General features: G+C 39.3%; 1 protein-coding gene across 3 annotated transcripts in view; it reads right to left on the reverse strand.

The window, feature by feature from the left end:
- LOC132825370 (SUN domain-containing protein 1-like) overlaps window positions 1-12,715 on the reverse strand; it is a 65,361-nt gene extending 52,646 nt beyond the window's left edge. For 2 of the 3 annotated variants that reach the window (XM_060840558.1, XM_060840557.1), the window contains exons 1-2: window positions 12,504-12,715; window positions 2,760-2,850 (exon numbers count right to left, since the gene is read on the reverse strand). In XM_060840558.1, the coding sequence (XP_060696541.1) occupies window positions 2,760-2,850; window positions 12,504-12,507 (95 nt within the window). In that variant the 5' untranslated portion in view covers window positions 12,508-12,715. Of the gene's footprint in view, window positions 1-1,710; window positions 1,729-2,759; window positions 2,851-12,503 lie in introns of those variants that run through there. The other variant, XM_060840559.1, reaches the window with a different exon arrangement.
- Window positions 12,716-15,746: the final 3,031 nt, after the last annotated feature.

Below are 15,746 nucleotides of genomic sequence, written 5' to 3' on the forward strand. Positions count from 1 at the left end.
TTTGTACACCCAGTTCAACACCAGCACCTCCAAATCAGGATTATCAATTTAGCTACTCAACAAAAAGCATACATAATCACAAGCCAGATGACAGCAACAGTCATTGTCCAATCTGTTCTATGTTCGCAGGACATTTAATATCAATTCTGCATCTAAGAAACGCAGACATTGATTGCTGCCAAAACAAACTGCATGTATTAACTCAATCAAATATTCTACTTCTCATATCTTAAGAGACACTCAAACATGTGGAACACTTTCCGTACACTGGTAGTTACAACTCCAAGAGGCACTTTTGAAAAGGAGCTGCAACACCGATCAGCTGCACTACCTCAAACGATAAAAGTGAATGTTTAGTGGTAAAGACCTCCATGTGTCAGCACAAGACCAAGCAGTTATCAACACCGCAGTCCTGCATTGTGCACCAACGACCAAAAGAAAAGAAATTCTACCATGAATGCCTGCACCATAACTGCGAGCTTCAAGGGGAGGACCAAACAAATGCTTGCTTGGAAAAAATCTTTCATGTTACACTCATCAGGACAATTCACAGGAAATACCAACACAAGGCAAACCCAGCATTTTGGGTTGCATAAGGCGGCACAAATGCGGTCTTTGTTGAAGCCAGCTCCTCAGGCCACATGAAAAACCAATTGAAAATCAAAAAAGAGTGAAGACTGTCATCAATCAAAAGACATTCCTTTTCCACTTCAGTTAGGTCCTGCTTCCTCAATTCTCAAACAGCTAATGTTCCAGGGAGAACAAAGAAAACACTACAGACATGTCGTCCAGCAACATGGACATTAATAATTGAGTGGACCTTCTTATAATCAAAAGAAAAAGGGACAGCTAGTCCAATAAGCTACATCATGCTCTAAGTCTACGTCTTCATACTGAGGCAAAGTGGTGGCACAGAAGGCAAGAAAACAATCCTACACCTTGGAGCAGAATACCTTTTTTGGACAGTGTTCCACGTCCCCAAGGTTTCATGTCTAGAATCAGACAAGAGTCACATGAAGACAACAGAAAAACATGACACGAAGTGAACATAATTCTCAAATGAAGGGACAAAATGTATTTGTTTCAAGATTACATTTCTCCACCATACTAGTCTGCAATAACAACTTGCAAGTGGTCAAATTAGTTTGCCTCCCACAATCAAATTTGTTTCTGCTTTACAAAAATATCATTTCAAACTGTTTCATTGGAATAAAGAGTAATAATGTTTGAAATTCAAAGTTGGTCTGCCTTGTGTTGTGCAAAGTTTTGAGGTTATGGGAATAAAAATTGGAAAAAGGCAATTCACTGTTCAAAAACTCAATGGAAGAGTGACCCTTGTTAAATCTTTGACCAGCTGGAACCTCTTATCCAGTCAGATTACTGTATTTCAAAAGCTAATTATCAGCTCAAAGGCTTTTCTGAATACACAACAGTGTGCTTTCCACATTAACTCTCCATGCACTTGTGATGTGCATCTGCCAGCCTTCATGCTCCTCACACTAAAATATTGACAGTGTTAGGTGCAACATTAGCACAAATCTAAAGAAGAAATGACAGCTGCAATCTTCTTGTAAACATGCACACCACAAGCACTCAATACAACTGGGACAGTCTTGCCAGGTCTCTTCAATCTTTACCAAAAGCAACAACTAGAAACAAAGCAGTGTTTGTGTTAACAGACTTGTGGCATCTGTTTCTGAATGTGCTTACCCATCCCAATTCCGTAACTTGCATTGCTCAAGTCAATGAATGCAGAGTTCGGACAGACTGAACAAACAACTGGTGGTTTAAGATACGATAATCAGGGTAGAGGATCCTTACAGATATAATGCCAATTATTGAAATTCTTGACAAGTGATCTTGAAAAAGGATTAAAGTAGGTCAGTACAGTATGATAATGAAAATAAACAAACTCACTAATATCAAAATCTCAAAAGAAAATTACTGACACTGTAGATCACACATCAACACTTCTACGATATAATTTGCAGAAGCCTGCACATATATAAAAAGATTAACACAAAAATCAAGAGAAACCTGGCCAAACAACACATTCAATGATATACAAGCTTTTGTTACACAAAGGGCAAATTACAAGTTCAATATTTATTCAATAAGATAGAGGTAAGTGAGGTTTGCAAGAGAACAGGAAGAAACAAAGATAATCAACATTAATGACTTTATCCAGTTTGAACAAGATCAGTTCAAGTTATTAAATCAAGCATTTATTGGTTTTCTTGCACTTGTTCAGAAGCTTAAACACAAGTGGATTTCACAGGCAAATAAAGGAAAACAGCAGAAAAAGCCAGTGTTAACGGTGCAATAAGCATAAAGTGCACTCCAAAACAAACGCATTTTAATTCACATTCAGATACTTTTTTTTATTAAACGGAAGTTCAATAAATAGTCTTACATTTACCCAAATGAATTCCAATTTTCAACACAATCATACTATACAATCCCAAGTTTGATTTAGGAAGTTGTCCTTTGACGACCAGCAAGATGCTTGCATAACAGAGATTTAAGGTTGCAAAATAAGAATTATACACAAGATTTTCTATTGGCCAAATATTTATCATTGAGAATTCAGAACATTTGTTAATTGAAAACACCAAAAACAAGTCAGTGTTTCACTCATTGTCTATGTTCCATTATCTGTGGTAACTGTAATAACAATTAATTAAATACTCAAGTCAGATGAAGTATTACTCCAAACTAGTTATAGCAAACACCATGCACTTTAGCTGGGAAAATCTCACCTGAGTGCATAGGTATAGCCAGTATTCTCTGGCACACGTTGAGGAGGAGTGTATGTGTGCAGTCGGGAAAAATCCATGCTCAACTGTTCTACTGAAAGGTGAATAATATTATGATGCAATACCTCCAAACAATACAAGACCAAGTACAGTTTACATTTTTACAGAATAAAAATCCACCTGTGTTCAACCAGTTTACCTGAGACAAGAAAACAAGGTTAAAATGCTCCGGTTAAAATTATTAAAGGTACTCATTTTGCCAATATTCTTGGGAGTACCTGTGCAGATATAACAGTCTGGATGAATCAAAGATTGAAAAGCATTTTACATCTTTTGGTCAAAGAACATCACCTAAAATATTAAGAAACTGGAAATCTTAACTTCAGCTCAGTACCTGTAGTGTGAAGCATATTCTATATCCGTAAAGCCCACATTTTACCTGCATCAGCTTTTGTTCAATTGAAGCCCATGGGCTAGACTATCTACAGGGGAATGCCAAACTCAGGATTTATGTCCATCAAAATTCTGCTTTCAACTTGAGTAATATTTGGTTTTACTAATGCAAATAAAAACTTTGACACATGATAGCCTAATGATCATTTAGGCGGTTGATGCGAACCCAAAGCTTCACAAGAAACTTTCAAATTCTAAATTTAAGATAACCAATATGATTTGAAAGGAAGTAGATTGAAAACTGATGAGCCCCTCAGCCTCCGACACTCCAGGGAAAACAGCACCAGCCTGTTCAGCCTCTCCCTATAGCTCAAATCCTCCAACCCTGGCAACATCCTTGTAAATCTTTCCAATAGGAAGGAGACCAGAATTGCACGCAATATTCCAACAGTGGCCTAACCAATGTCCTGTACAGCCGCAACATGACCTCCCAACTTCTGTACTCAATACTCTGACCAATAAAGAAAAGCATACCAAACACCTACTTTACTATCCTATCTACCTGCGACTCCACTTTCAAGGAGTTATGAAGCTGCACTCCAAGGTCTCTTTGTTCAGCAACACTCCTAAGACCTTACCATTAAGTGTGTAAGTCCTACTAAGATTTGCTTACCCAAAATGCAGCACCTCGCATTTATCTGAATTAAACTCCATTTGTCACTTCTCAGCCCATTGGCCCATCTGATCAAGATTCCCTGGTAATCTGTGATCACCTTCTTCACTGACCACTACACTTCCAATTTTGGTGTCATCTGCAAACTTACTAACATTACCTCTTATGCTCACATCCAAACCATTTATGTAAATGACAAAAAGAAGAGGACCCAGCACCAACCCTTGCGGCACTCCACTGGTCACAGGCCTCCAGTCTGAAAACACGCTTCCACCACCACCCTCTGTATTCTACCTTTGAGCCAGTTCGGTATTCAAATGGCTAGTTCTCCCTGTATTCCATGAAATACAACCTTGCTAACCAGTCTCCCATGGGGAAATCCATATAGATCACATCCACCGCTGTGCCCTCAATACTCTTTGTTACTTCTTCGAAAAACTCAATCAAGTTTGAGAGACATGATTTCCAAAGCACAAAGCCATGCTGATTATCCCTAATCACTCCTTGTCTTTCCAAATACATGTACATCTTGTCCCTCAGGATACCCTCCAACAACTTGCCCAACTGAGAAACTGAGAAATAAGAAAGGGATGATCATCTTATTGAGATTGCATTATAGACCCCGTAATAGTCAGAGGGAAATTGAGAAACAAAACTTAAGGAGATTTCCGTTATCTGTAAGAATAATAGTGGTTACGATAAGGGATTTTAACTTTACAAACAGACTGGGAGGAGGACATGGAAAATATAGACTGTAGGGAAATAAATGGTGACATCTTGCAAAATGTCCAGATTACAGAGGAGGAAGTGCTGGATTTCTTTAAATGGGTAAAAGATGGATAAATCCCCAGGACCTGATCAGGTGCACCCTAGAACTCAGTGGGAAGCTTGGGGAGTGATTGCTGGGCCTCTTTGTATCATCGGTAGTCACAGGAGAGGTGCCAGAAGACTAGGGGTTGGCTAATGTGGTGCCATTGTTTAAGAACAGTGGTACAGACAAGCCAGGGAACTATAGACTAGTAAGCCTGACATCTGTGGTGGCCAAGTTGTTGGAGGAAATCCTGAGGGACAGGATTTACATGTATTTAGAAAAGCAAGGACTGATCAGGGATAATCAACATGGCTTTGTGCGTCGGAAATCATGTCTGACGAATTTGATTGAGTTTTTTTGAAGTAGTAACAAAGAGGATTGACAAGGGCAGAGCAGTAGACAGGATCTACATGGACTTCAGTAAGGCGCTCGACAAGGTTCTTCATGGGAAACTGGGTAGCACGGTTAAGTCATGGAATACAGGGAGAACTAGCCACTCAGATACAAAACTGGCTTGAAGGTAGAAGACAAAGGATGATTGTGGAGGGTCACCTTTCAGACTACAGACCTGTGACCAGTGGTGTGCCACAAAGATTGGTGCTGGGTCCACTACTTACAGTCATTCACACAAGTGATTTGGAATGTGAACACTGGATGTATAGTTACTAAGTTTGCAGATGACACCAAAATTGGTGGTGTACAGGACAGTGAAGAAGGTTACCTCAGAATACAACGGAATCTTGATCAGATGGGTCAATGGGATGATGAGTGACAGACGGATTTTAAGTTAGATAAACGCAAGGTGCTGCACTTTGGAAAAGCAAATCAAAACAGGAATTATACAGTTAATGTTAAATGTCCTGGGGAGTGTTGCTGAAGAAAGAGACCTTGGGGTGCAGGTTCATAGTTCCTTGAAAGTAGAGTCACAGGTAGATAGGATAGTGAAAGTGCTTGGTATGCTTTCCTTTGTTGGTCAGAATATTGGGTACAGGAGTTGGGAGGTCATGTTGTAGCTGTACAGGACATTGGTTAGACCATTCTTGGCTGCAAATGTGTTGCTGGTCAAAGCACAGCAGGTTAGGCAGCATCTCAGGAATAGAGAATTCGACGTTTCGAGCATAAGCCCTTCATCAGGAAAATGCTTTATCTATTCCTGATGAAGGGCTTATGCTCGAAACGTCGAATTCTCTATTCCTGAGATGCTGCCTAACCTGCTGTGCTTTGACCAGCAACACATTTGCAGCTGTGATCTCCAGCATCTGCAGACCTCATTTTTTACTAGACCATTCTTGGAACAATTCTTTGCTTCTTCCTATTGGAAGGATGTTGTGAAACTTGAAAGGGTTGAGCAAAGAATCACAAGGGTGTCATCAGAGTTGGAGGATTTGAGTTATTGGGAGAGGTTCAACAGGCTGGGGCTGTTTTCCCTGAAGTGTCAGAGGCTGAGGGGGGACCTTGTAGAAGATTATAACACGAGGAGCATAGATAGGGTAAATAGATAAAGCATTTTCCCTGGGCCAGGGGAGCCCTGAATTAGAAGGCATAGATTTGGGGAAAGATTTAAAAGAGATCTAAGGGGCAACCTTTTCACAGAGGGTAGTGCATGTATGGAATGAGCTGCCAGAGGAAGTGGGAGGCTGATACAACTACAACATTTGAAAGATATCTGGATGAGTATATGAATAGGAAGGGGTTAAAGGGATATGGGCCAGGTGCTGGCAAATGGGACGAGATTAGGTTAGGATATCTAATCTGCATGGACGAGTTGGACCGAAGGATCTGTTTCTGTGCTGTACATCTCTATGACTGTATTTGGTCAATGTAGGGAAGATACCATCAGTAGTCAAGAGGCCCAATCGTTTAATCTGGTAGGGAAATAAGGAGAAACTTCAATGTATTGAGAACACAAAACAGGGATAGGGCAAGGGGCTGCATTTGGGTGGGATAATCTTCAAGTGTTGGTACTGACTTGACAGGCCCAATGGCCTCTTTCTGCACTGCAGTGATCTTAAGTCAAAACTACATTTCTGATTAGAACTGTTCGGTGTTTGGGGTAAGTATGCATAAGAATGGCTTTGGACTCAAAGAAAGTGTGGAAAACCTGTATTGTTATAGAATACCACCTTCTGCCTGTGCTCTTGTGCGCTTTTGGGCTTGGATGCTGCATTTTCTGAAGTCATGCATTACAAAATAGTAAAATCTTCTCTTGCCTCAGAACTGGTGGACTAAGTCCTAGGTCTAAATTACAACATGCTATCTATCTCCAACAGTGTCAAACTATTAGCTTTTATAAAATGCAACTGCATCTGATAGAAAATAATTCTCCAAATAATAATTACATCCTGGAAAAACAACATTTTAATGTAAAGTTGGCAGAAATCCTATTTGGGGCAGAGTCACGAGCATCCAATTGAAACTGAGAATAAACAATTGATCATTAAAACAGATGCAATTTTAAAAGGCACTATTTCACGTTACATGCATCATTCTAATCAAATCAAAAGACAAATTCATTTTGCAGAACAAACTTCGGCAGAAAGCCGCCCTCGGAGGTGCTTTTAAATCAGACACACCCAAACAAAACATTACTGTAACGCGAGCCTCCAGGGCATCACGTGATTTCAATGGGCAGCATTGCTTACGCTCAAGTTATATATTTATTACAAATCCCCACTACTTTCACAACAAAACCCAACCATCAGCTACTGCTTCTACTTCAACGTCTGATTTAAAAAAAACCAACTATCATTTGAGCTACATGCATTAAGCTGAACAGAAAACATCACAGCCGATTTATATTTACCCAGTCCACAGCTGAACAGGTTTAACACTTCATATGTTAAATTGTGCTTAATATTAAGACCAAACTTACATCTTCAAGCAACTTTCACCAGAAGAAAAGCAACATGTGTCCCTCAATAAGGATTAATTAGAATTAAGTTTTTCCAAGTGCTAAAAAAAGTCAAAAACCTCTTCAACAAGCTAAATTTCAACATTAGTTGAAACTTCAGTTTAAAGTACATCAGGCACAGACCATCAGTGCTGAAAGCTGTTCCCTGAAACGTACATAACCATGGCAGGTTTAGTTTAATCAGCTGGGAGGAAGTGTTTGGTTTATGACATGTTTGGTTTAGTTTAATGTCATGCTCCCTATGTGCCAAATGGCCAGAAAATGAAGTCCTTCCTTTTCCTTCATAGATGAAGGAATTCTAAGCAACGCATTCAGAATCCTGAACTGTGTGCATGTTTATCCTACCTCCCTATTTCAGATTTACCATTGGAGCACAGAAATCCTATTTTGGTGCAGACTCAAATTATCCAGCCCAACTGAAATAATTGACAGTAAAGAATTGATTATTACAAGTAATAGGATATTAAAAGGCATTAATTACTACATGCAACCATAATGCTATTGCCAATATTCTGTGTTCTTACTTTGCTTCCAAGTTAGAGAAAGCCCTTGTTCAGCAATTCAAATGGGATGAGGAATTGTCATGTGGCCAAAAAGTGCCATACCTTATTGTCAATTGTGCAATTTGTCACCAGTTTTCAGTTGTTTTCTTTTAATAACAGGCTATAATGTTTTACACAAGTAGAAGGAAGGAATTGTTTTTAAAATGGGCCATTTTCAGCATCTTTGTGTCATCAATCCTTGAAATGAAGTCCAGGTGGTTTCATCACATGTCCTCCAATCTCTGTGTCCAGCCCCAAAATACCTGCCTATGGTTGATTGGCATATGCATCCTGACTTCATGCATCTTTGTGTTGGCTTTCCAATTGACATACTTGTGTCATCACTCATCTGTGATGCTTGACTATAAAACAGCCTTTCTCCCAACTACAGTAAAATATTTTTAAGAGCAATAGCTTGAAGGAAAATAAAAATCTGTTTAATTTTTGCCTATTTCTGATATTTGAGAGATTTGACTCCAGAACAGTTTGCAAAGTCTGGCAATCCGAGAGCAATGTAAAACATGAAGTATCATATATGAGCTTCGGAGGGAGTCATTTTTCACAGGGACCAGAGATAGACAGATGTACAACATGGAAACAGAATCTTTGGTTCAACTCATTCAAGCTACCCAAATAACCTCAATTAATCTAGCCCCATTTGCTAGCACTTGGCCCATAGCTGGCCAAAGCGTTCCTATTCATGTATCCATCCAGATGCCTTTTAAATGTTGCAATTGTACAAGCCTCCACCACTTCCTCTGGCAGCTCATTCCATAGACATACCATCCTTTGTGAAAAAGTCACCCCATAAGCCCCTCTTAAATCTTTCTCCTCTCACCTTAAACCTATACCCTCTAGTTTTGAACTCCCCCATACCTGGGGGAAAAAGACCTTGTCGTCTCTTTACTCTATCCATGCGCCTCATAAGTTTATAAACCTCTAAGGTGACCCCTTGCTCTCCAATTCTCCAGCCTATTCAGCCTCTTCCTATAGCTCAATCCCTCCAATCCTGGTAACATCCTCATCAATCTTATCAAGTTTCACATTATCCTTCCTATAGCAGGGAGACCAGAACTGCATGCAGTATTCCAAAACTGGCCTAACCAATGTCCTACACAGGATCTCCCAACTCCTATACTCAATGCACTGACCAATAAAGGTAAGCATACCAAGCACCTTCTTCATTACCTTGTCTGTGACTCCACTTCCAAGGAACAAAGAAGTTGCACTCCAAGGTCTCTTTGCATGCTAACACACTCCATGATATTACCATTAAATCCTATCCTGATTTGCCCTACCAAAACGTAGCACCTCAAATTCGTCTAGATTAAACTCCAGTTGCTGTTCCTCACCCCACTGTTTTACTGAGCTAACTTTCTTTGCTGTCCACTACAGCAATTAGACCTCCTACATTCACATCCAAATCATTTATATAAATGACAAAGCAGTGGACCCAGCACCTATCCTCATGGCACACCATTGGTCACAGTCTCCAGACCGACAAGCAACATTCCACTTCCACACACTGTCTACTCTGAAAGCAATTTTGTATCCAAGTGGCTGGCTGACCCTGCATTCCATGTAATTAACCTTTAACCAATCTACCACACTGAACCTTGTGAAATGCCTTACTGAAGTCCATGTAGATAGCACCCACCATTCTGCTTTCAATCCTCTTCTTCACATCTTTGAAAAAAATTCAAGTTAGTGAGACACTATTTCCCCACACAAAACCATGCTGACTATCCGTTTGGAATACTGTGCACAATTCTAGTCTTGCTGCTATAGGAAGGATTTGTTAAACTTGGAAAGAGATCAGAAAAGATTTACTAGGATATTGCCAGGGTTGGAGGGATTGAGTAATATAGAGGTACAGCATAGTTGGAGCATCTGAGGCTGAGGGGTGAGCTTCATGAGGGGCATGGAAAGGGTAAATAGACAAGATCTTTTTCCCTGGGGTGGGCAAGTCCAAAAGTCAGGGGCATAGGTTTAAGTTGAGAGGGGGAAGATTTAAAAGGAACCTAAGGAGTAACTTTTTCACACAGAGAATACTGTGAACATGGAATGAGCTGCCAGAGGAAGTGGAGAAGGCTGGTACAATTACAACATTTAAAAGGCACCAGGATGGTATATGAATAGGAAGGGTTTGGATGGCTATGGCCCCAACACTGGCAAATGGGACTAGATTTATTTAGGATACCTGGTTGGCATGGAAGAGTTGGACTGAAGTGTCTATTTCCATTCTGTACACCTCGATGATGCTATGACTGTCATCAGTCCTTGCTTCTCCAAATACATGTAAATCCTGTTCCTCAGAATTCCCTTGATCAACTTGCCCACCACTGATGTCAAGTTCACTGGTGTGTAGTTCCCTGACTTTTCCTAACCATCTTAAATCATGGCACTATGTCAGCCAACCTCCAGTCTTCGGGCACCTAACCTGTAGCTATCAATGATACAAACACATCAGCAAGGAGCCCAATCCCTGCCCGAGTTTACCACAAAGTTCTAGGGTTCACCTGATCAGGTCCTGGGGATTTATCCAACTTTACATGTTTTCAGACACTCAGCATCATCTCCTCTGTAGTATGGAATCTTTTCAAGGTATCTCACCTCCTTCTCAGAGAGAGTGACCGCCAGGACGAAATATGCCACCTGTGCTTTTAACAGCTCAGTAGATGATCAAAATGGACACCCAGTTGCAATCGATTAAATCCAAAAATTCATACATTTTCATTGTACAATAATTGTATAACCATGCTGTGCACAATGTCATACAGCATAGAAACAGACCGCTCTGTCCAACTAGTCCATGCCAACCATAATTCCAAACTAAATTAATCCCACCTGCCTGCACTTGACCCATATCCCTCCACACATTTCTAATTCATAAGCTTATCCAAATGTCTTTGAAACATTGTAACTGTACATGTCCAACAGTTCCATTGGAAGTTCACTCAACACTAACCCACCCACCTGTGTTAAAAAGAAGTTACCCCTCGTCTTTTTCTCATCTCACCTTAAAATGTCACATTGTCTTGAAAGCCCCTATCTTGGGGAAAGGTCACATGCCATTCACCTTATCTATAGCCCTCATGATTTTATAAACTTCTAAACTCAACCCTCAACCTCCTACACTCCAGCGAAAAACACCCCAGCCTAAAACCTCTCCTTATAACTCAGCCTCCATTTTTGGCAACATTCTGATAAATCTATTCTGAACCCTCTCCAGCTGGATAATATCCTTCCTGTAGCAGTGAGGCCAAAACTGGGTACTCCAGAGAGGCCTCACCAACATCCTCCACAACCACAACAGCCAAACTCCTATTCTCAAAGGTTTGAACGATGAAGGTAAGCTTGTTAAATGCCTTCTTAACGACCTGATCTATGCAATGCAAACTTCAAAAGAATTATGTTTGTTTGGCAATTTTCAGAGTTCAGCTGCATTGCCTTTAAAGACTTTTATCTTAAAAAGTTATTTACAACATTCATCCTACCAATAAAATTACCATCAGCACCTCAGTAGTCAATGTTTTCGACATGTTTAAAATGAATAATACCAATACTCTTCCAGTACCTCAAAATTCATCTCAATGGCAATCTAAAATCTATTCTCTGCCATCACTATCACCAACATCTCAGCACATGATCAAATCCCAACACTATTTACAATCACTGAACAGGAAAGCTGAAACTGTTGGTACTTATTTACAGACTGCAACAATTAACGTGTTAGCTCATTCGAATGCTTCTCATGTTTAGTGCTAAGCAAATGGCAAAAACAAACTTCGATTTGTAACAGAGATAAACAAGCCATTATTGTACCTCATTTCAGAAACAATGTGTTGAAGTCAGTAAAAAAAATGCATTATCCTTAAGTGATATTAACATGTAGTCCAAAAACATCTTAAAAATTCATCCAATTACCCTGATTAAACGGGGAACTACACAAGTTTAAAATGGTCTTTACTGCTGTAATCCAAGGCATCGTTCACCACATTCTCAAGCTCCATGAATTGTCTGAAGATTCCAGTTCCTGTTTTACACAGGTTGAACAATATTTCAATGTTTCTATAGCCAGATACACAAAATTAATCATATGTTTTAACTCCATTTTCATTCAATTCATCTAGTGAAGTCAATCGTTATGTTTAATAAAAGCAGGTTAACAGGCTGAACACAGTACAACCACAGGCAGTGAAAAACCAAACCATGTGTAACAAATACTATACTGAAGCTAAACATTAACAGAAAAGTATACCAAGTAAATTTGTTTGTTTACGATAAACGCTATGCTCAAACAGTTTAGGCCTACAGCACAAGCAAATTACAAGTCGTATTAGTAATTTATTGACTTCTGGATATAAAATTATCTAAACACAACGTAAACGATAAGTCAGTTTTCAAAATGACTTGCCCATGCAGCTTTCGTGAAATTAGTCAGTATAATCGCCCTAACGTAAATCCATCAAGGCAGTCTACATTCCCTGTTCTGCTTTACATCTTTAGACACACTGGTGCCTTTCATTTAACACACTGAAAACAATTAATGCTGGCTGATGGCAGGCAAAGTTCTACAACTTGCCGAGGTATTTCTCAGTCAACAACAGTATTCCAAAATGGCCTCCCGTTTCCACAAAGCATGAAGGATTACGAATCCGGTCCACCTACTAACAAGTAATGCTGCCAGTCAAGAATAACCTTTGAAACTATTGGCCACTGCAGCTTCAATTCAGCCAACCATGAAGGCAGCTCACGCTTCCAGATTCCAACCTATTGCAGTAAACTGATCTCAACCAAAAGGAAAGAAAGGGAGAGAAGGAAAAGCAGGAGCAGGAGTCTCGTGCATGCTGCATTGAGAATGTTAACCATTTACACTGTTGTATACTAGTCAAAGCTGAGAGAATTAATACCTCTCTGCCAAACATATCAACTACATTTATGAATTATGCATTTGCGCTGAGCTCAAAAGCTCTAGAATTGTAGAGCTAGACAAGGGGTAATTTAATTTTAACTGAAGTTAGTCAATGACTTTCTACATTAATATCACTTTGTAAGTTCATGTTGAATAGCTGAATTTGCATGTTTGTCTTAATCAACTCGCTCCAACCTGTCATGACATTTTGGGGCAGTTAGGATCTGGTAGCTACAAGACACCCCACAAGTTGGTATATTGTAGCCATGATGTGGAGGAGCCAATGTTCAACTGGGTTGGAGAAAGCTGAAAAATCACAACACCTGGTTATAGTCCAACAGGTTTATTTGAAAGCATTAGCTTTCAGAGCGTCGCTCCTTCTTTGGGTGGTTGTGGAGTAGTAGGACCATAAGACACAAATTATAGCAAAACATTACACTGTCATGCAAGCAAAATGATATATTGAACAAACCTAGATTGTTGACTCTTTCATTTTTAAGAATGGGTTAAAGGTTTCGGTTCATTAATATATAAACCCCAGAACTCCTGTTAAGTCACACTCGCAAGATAAATTCAGGGATTCTGGGACTTACATATTAATGAACTGAAACCTGTAACCCATTCTAAAAGACAAAAGACTTAACAATGGAGATTTGTTCATTTTACTTGCATGACACTAACTTGTTGCTGTGATTTGTCTCTTATGGTCCTACTCCACAACCACCTGAAGGAGGAGTGGCACTCCGAAAGCTAGCGCTTACAAATACACCTGTAGGGCTATAACCTGGTGTTGTGTGATTTTTAACTTTGTATATTGTAAACAGACTTTTACTATGTACTTAAAGAAACATAAGTTCCAATCAGACAGCAAGTGAAACAGAATATTAAAATAGAGACGTCTTACTAAATCCCCTGTAGACATTAGACAGACCACAAATAACTCAAAACTGATTCAGAGTATGAAGGGATTGTCTTGAGAAGTTGAGTACATTAGACCTGTACTTATTGAAATGTAGAACAATGAAAAGAGACCTCATTGATGCATATCTTGGAGGAGTGACCAGCTAGAGGAGAGGTTGCTTCCTTGTGGGAGAGTGTAGGACCAGAGGGCATATTTTCAGAGTAAAGCGTCACCTATTTCAAACATGATGTGAAGTTTCTTCTAAGAGTGGATGACTTTGGTGCAGGGACATGTCAAGGCTGGGGTTTTTAAGAATATTCAGGGTCATGGAAGTCAGATTTTTAAATCAATACAGAAAAGGAAGAAAGGTGAAGTTGAGGATTACCTCCCGAGCCATAATTTCATTGAATGGCATAACAGGCTTAATGGACTGATTGGCCTACTTTCCTCCTTTGCCTTGTAAGATGAAGTTTGTTTTTCCTTAAACTTTGAAATGGTTGAGGCATTGTCACGGACATACAACAAATGTACCATTATATTCATTGTCACACAACATGTACAACTTCAAAATATATACTGTTCAATAAAAAGTGACAGGCTATCAATAACCCTTAGGATTTGTCTATGTACAAAAGTTGCAAATACCAAATCAAAACAACATTAATTTGGTATCTTCAACATTGGAAATATCCCAAAAATGCTTTATGGAGTGGAGGCAGGAATAAAAATCAGAGGACAATAAGCCACAGAGTTAGAAGAACTGAAATAGCATGATCAAAAGCATAGTTTTAGAAGTTTAAAGACAGTGGAAAACGTTAGTAGGATAAAGATACCAAATTTCTACCACGAGGAAAGCATGAACTGAGCAGATCCCTGCATAAAATCAAACATTTTCTGGATTTCCAGTGATGTTCAACTTAGATTCTAACTCACAGGTTAAATTTATTTGGTTTATAGCTTTTCCCTTGTTTTCCCCACAAAGAACTGACACAGCCACAGGTCAGATTTTTATAACACTAAACTGCAGTAGTAATGTAGATACAAACAAAACAACACTCCAACTACCTAACTTTCAGATTTAAAAGCAAAAGTAATAAAGACTTGCCTCAAAATGAAGAGATTCCATTTTCTAAGTATGCGCAGTAAAAACATTAAAGACTGCTTATTAGTATGTTAAATCATTGACTCCAAAGTTAAAGATCAGGTTTTAAGAAAAGATTCAAGATCATTCAATTCATCTCTACAGATTACAAAAAAAGGCTTTCAATGAAATATATTCTATAAATCTTTCAATTGTACATCAATGCTACTTTCCTTTATTGCTTTATGCTTTGCTGTCTTGAGTGACTCACACCGAAGAATGACAAGGCTCCCCCATCTTTTAGGAGCTTGGGTCAATTGATCCAAAAGCAAGCTGAGCCAAACCAAGCCAAATCAGTCACAGCTCAATGACCAAACTTAGCTGATTTCACTCAATCTGTAGTACAAGCACTACAATCAGCCTTAATGCCCATATTAAAATAAAGCCAACTAAGGCCCCCTGTTGTCTAGCCATCTCTCATGGAAAGGAGCTCATTACTGGTTGAGTGAAAAATCAAGGCATACTCAGCTGCGATGGATCTGGTGTCTCCAGACTCTGGCACCAACCAACATTGACAATGAGTGGGACCTTTCAGAACTTCTGCCATGACATACCATGATTCAGTTTGCTAACAGAACCCTTCGTAATATGCATCAGTTCTAACCAATTGTTCTTCATAGTAAACGTATGGTCCAATTTTTGTATTTCAATCGAGAAATGAAAGAGTGCAAATATTCAAGTGACAGTTTTGTTGTCCTTTCTG

Source organism: Hemiscyllium ocellatum, chromosome 20 (assembly GCF_020745735.1).
Source record: "Hemiscyllium ocellatum isolate sHemOce1 chromosome 20, sHemOce1.pat.X.cur, whole genome shotgun sequence".
NCBI lineage: Eukaryota > Metazoa > Chordata > Chondrichthyes > Orectolobiformes > Hemiscylliidae > Hemiscyllium > Hemiscyllium ocellatum.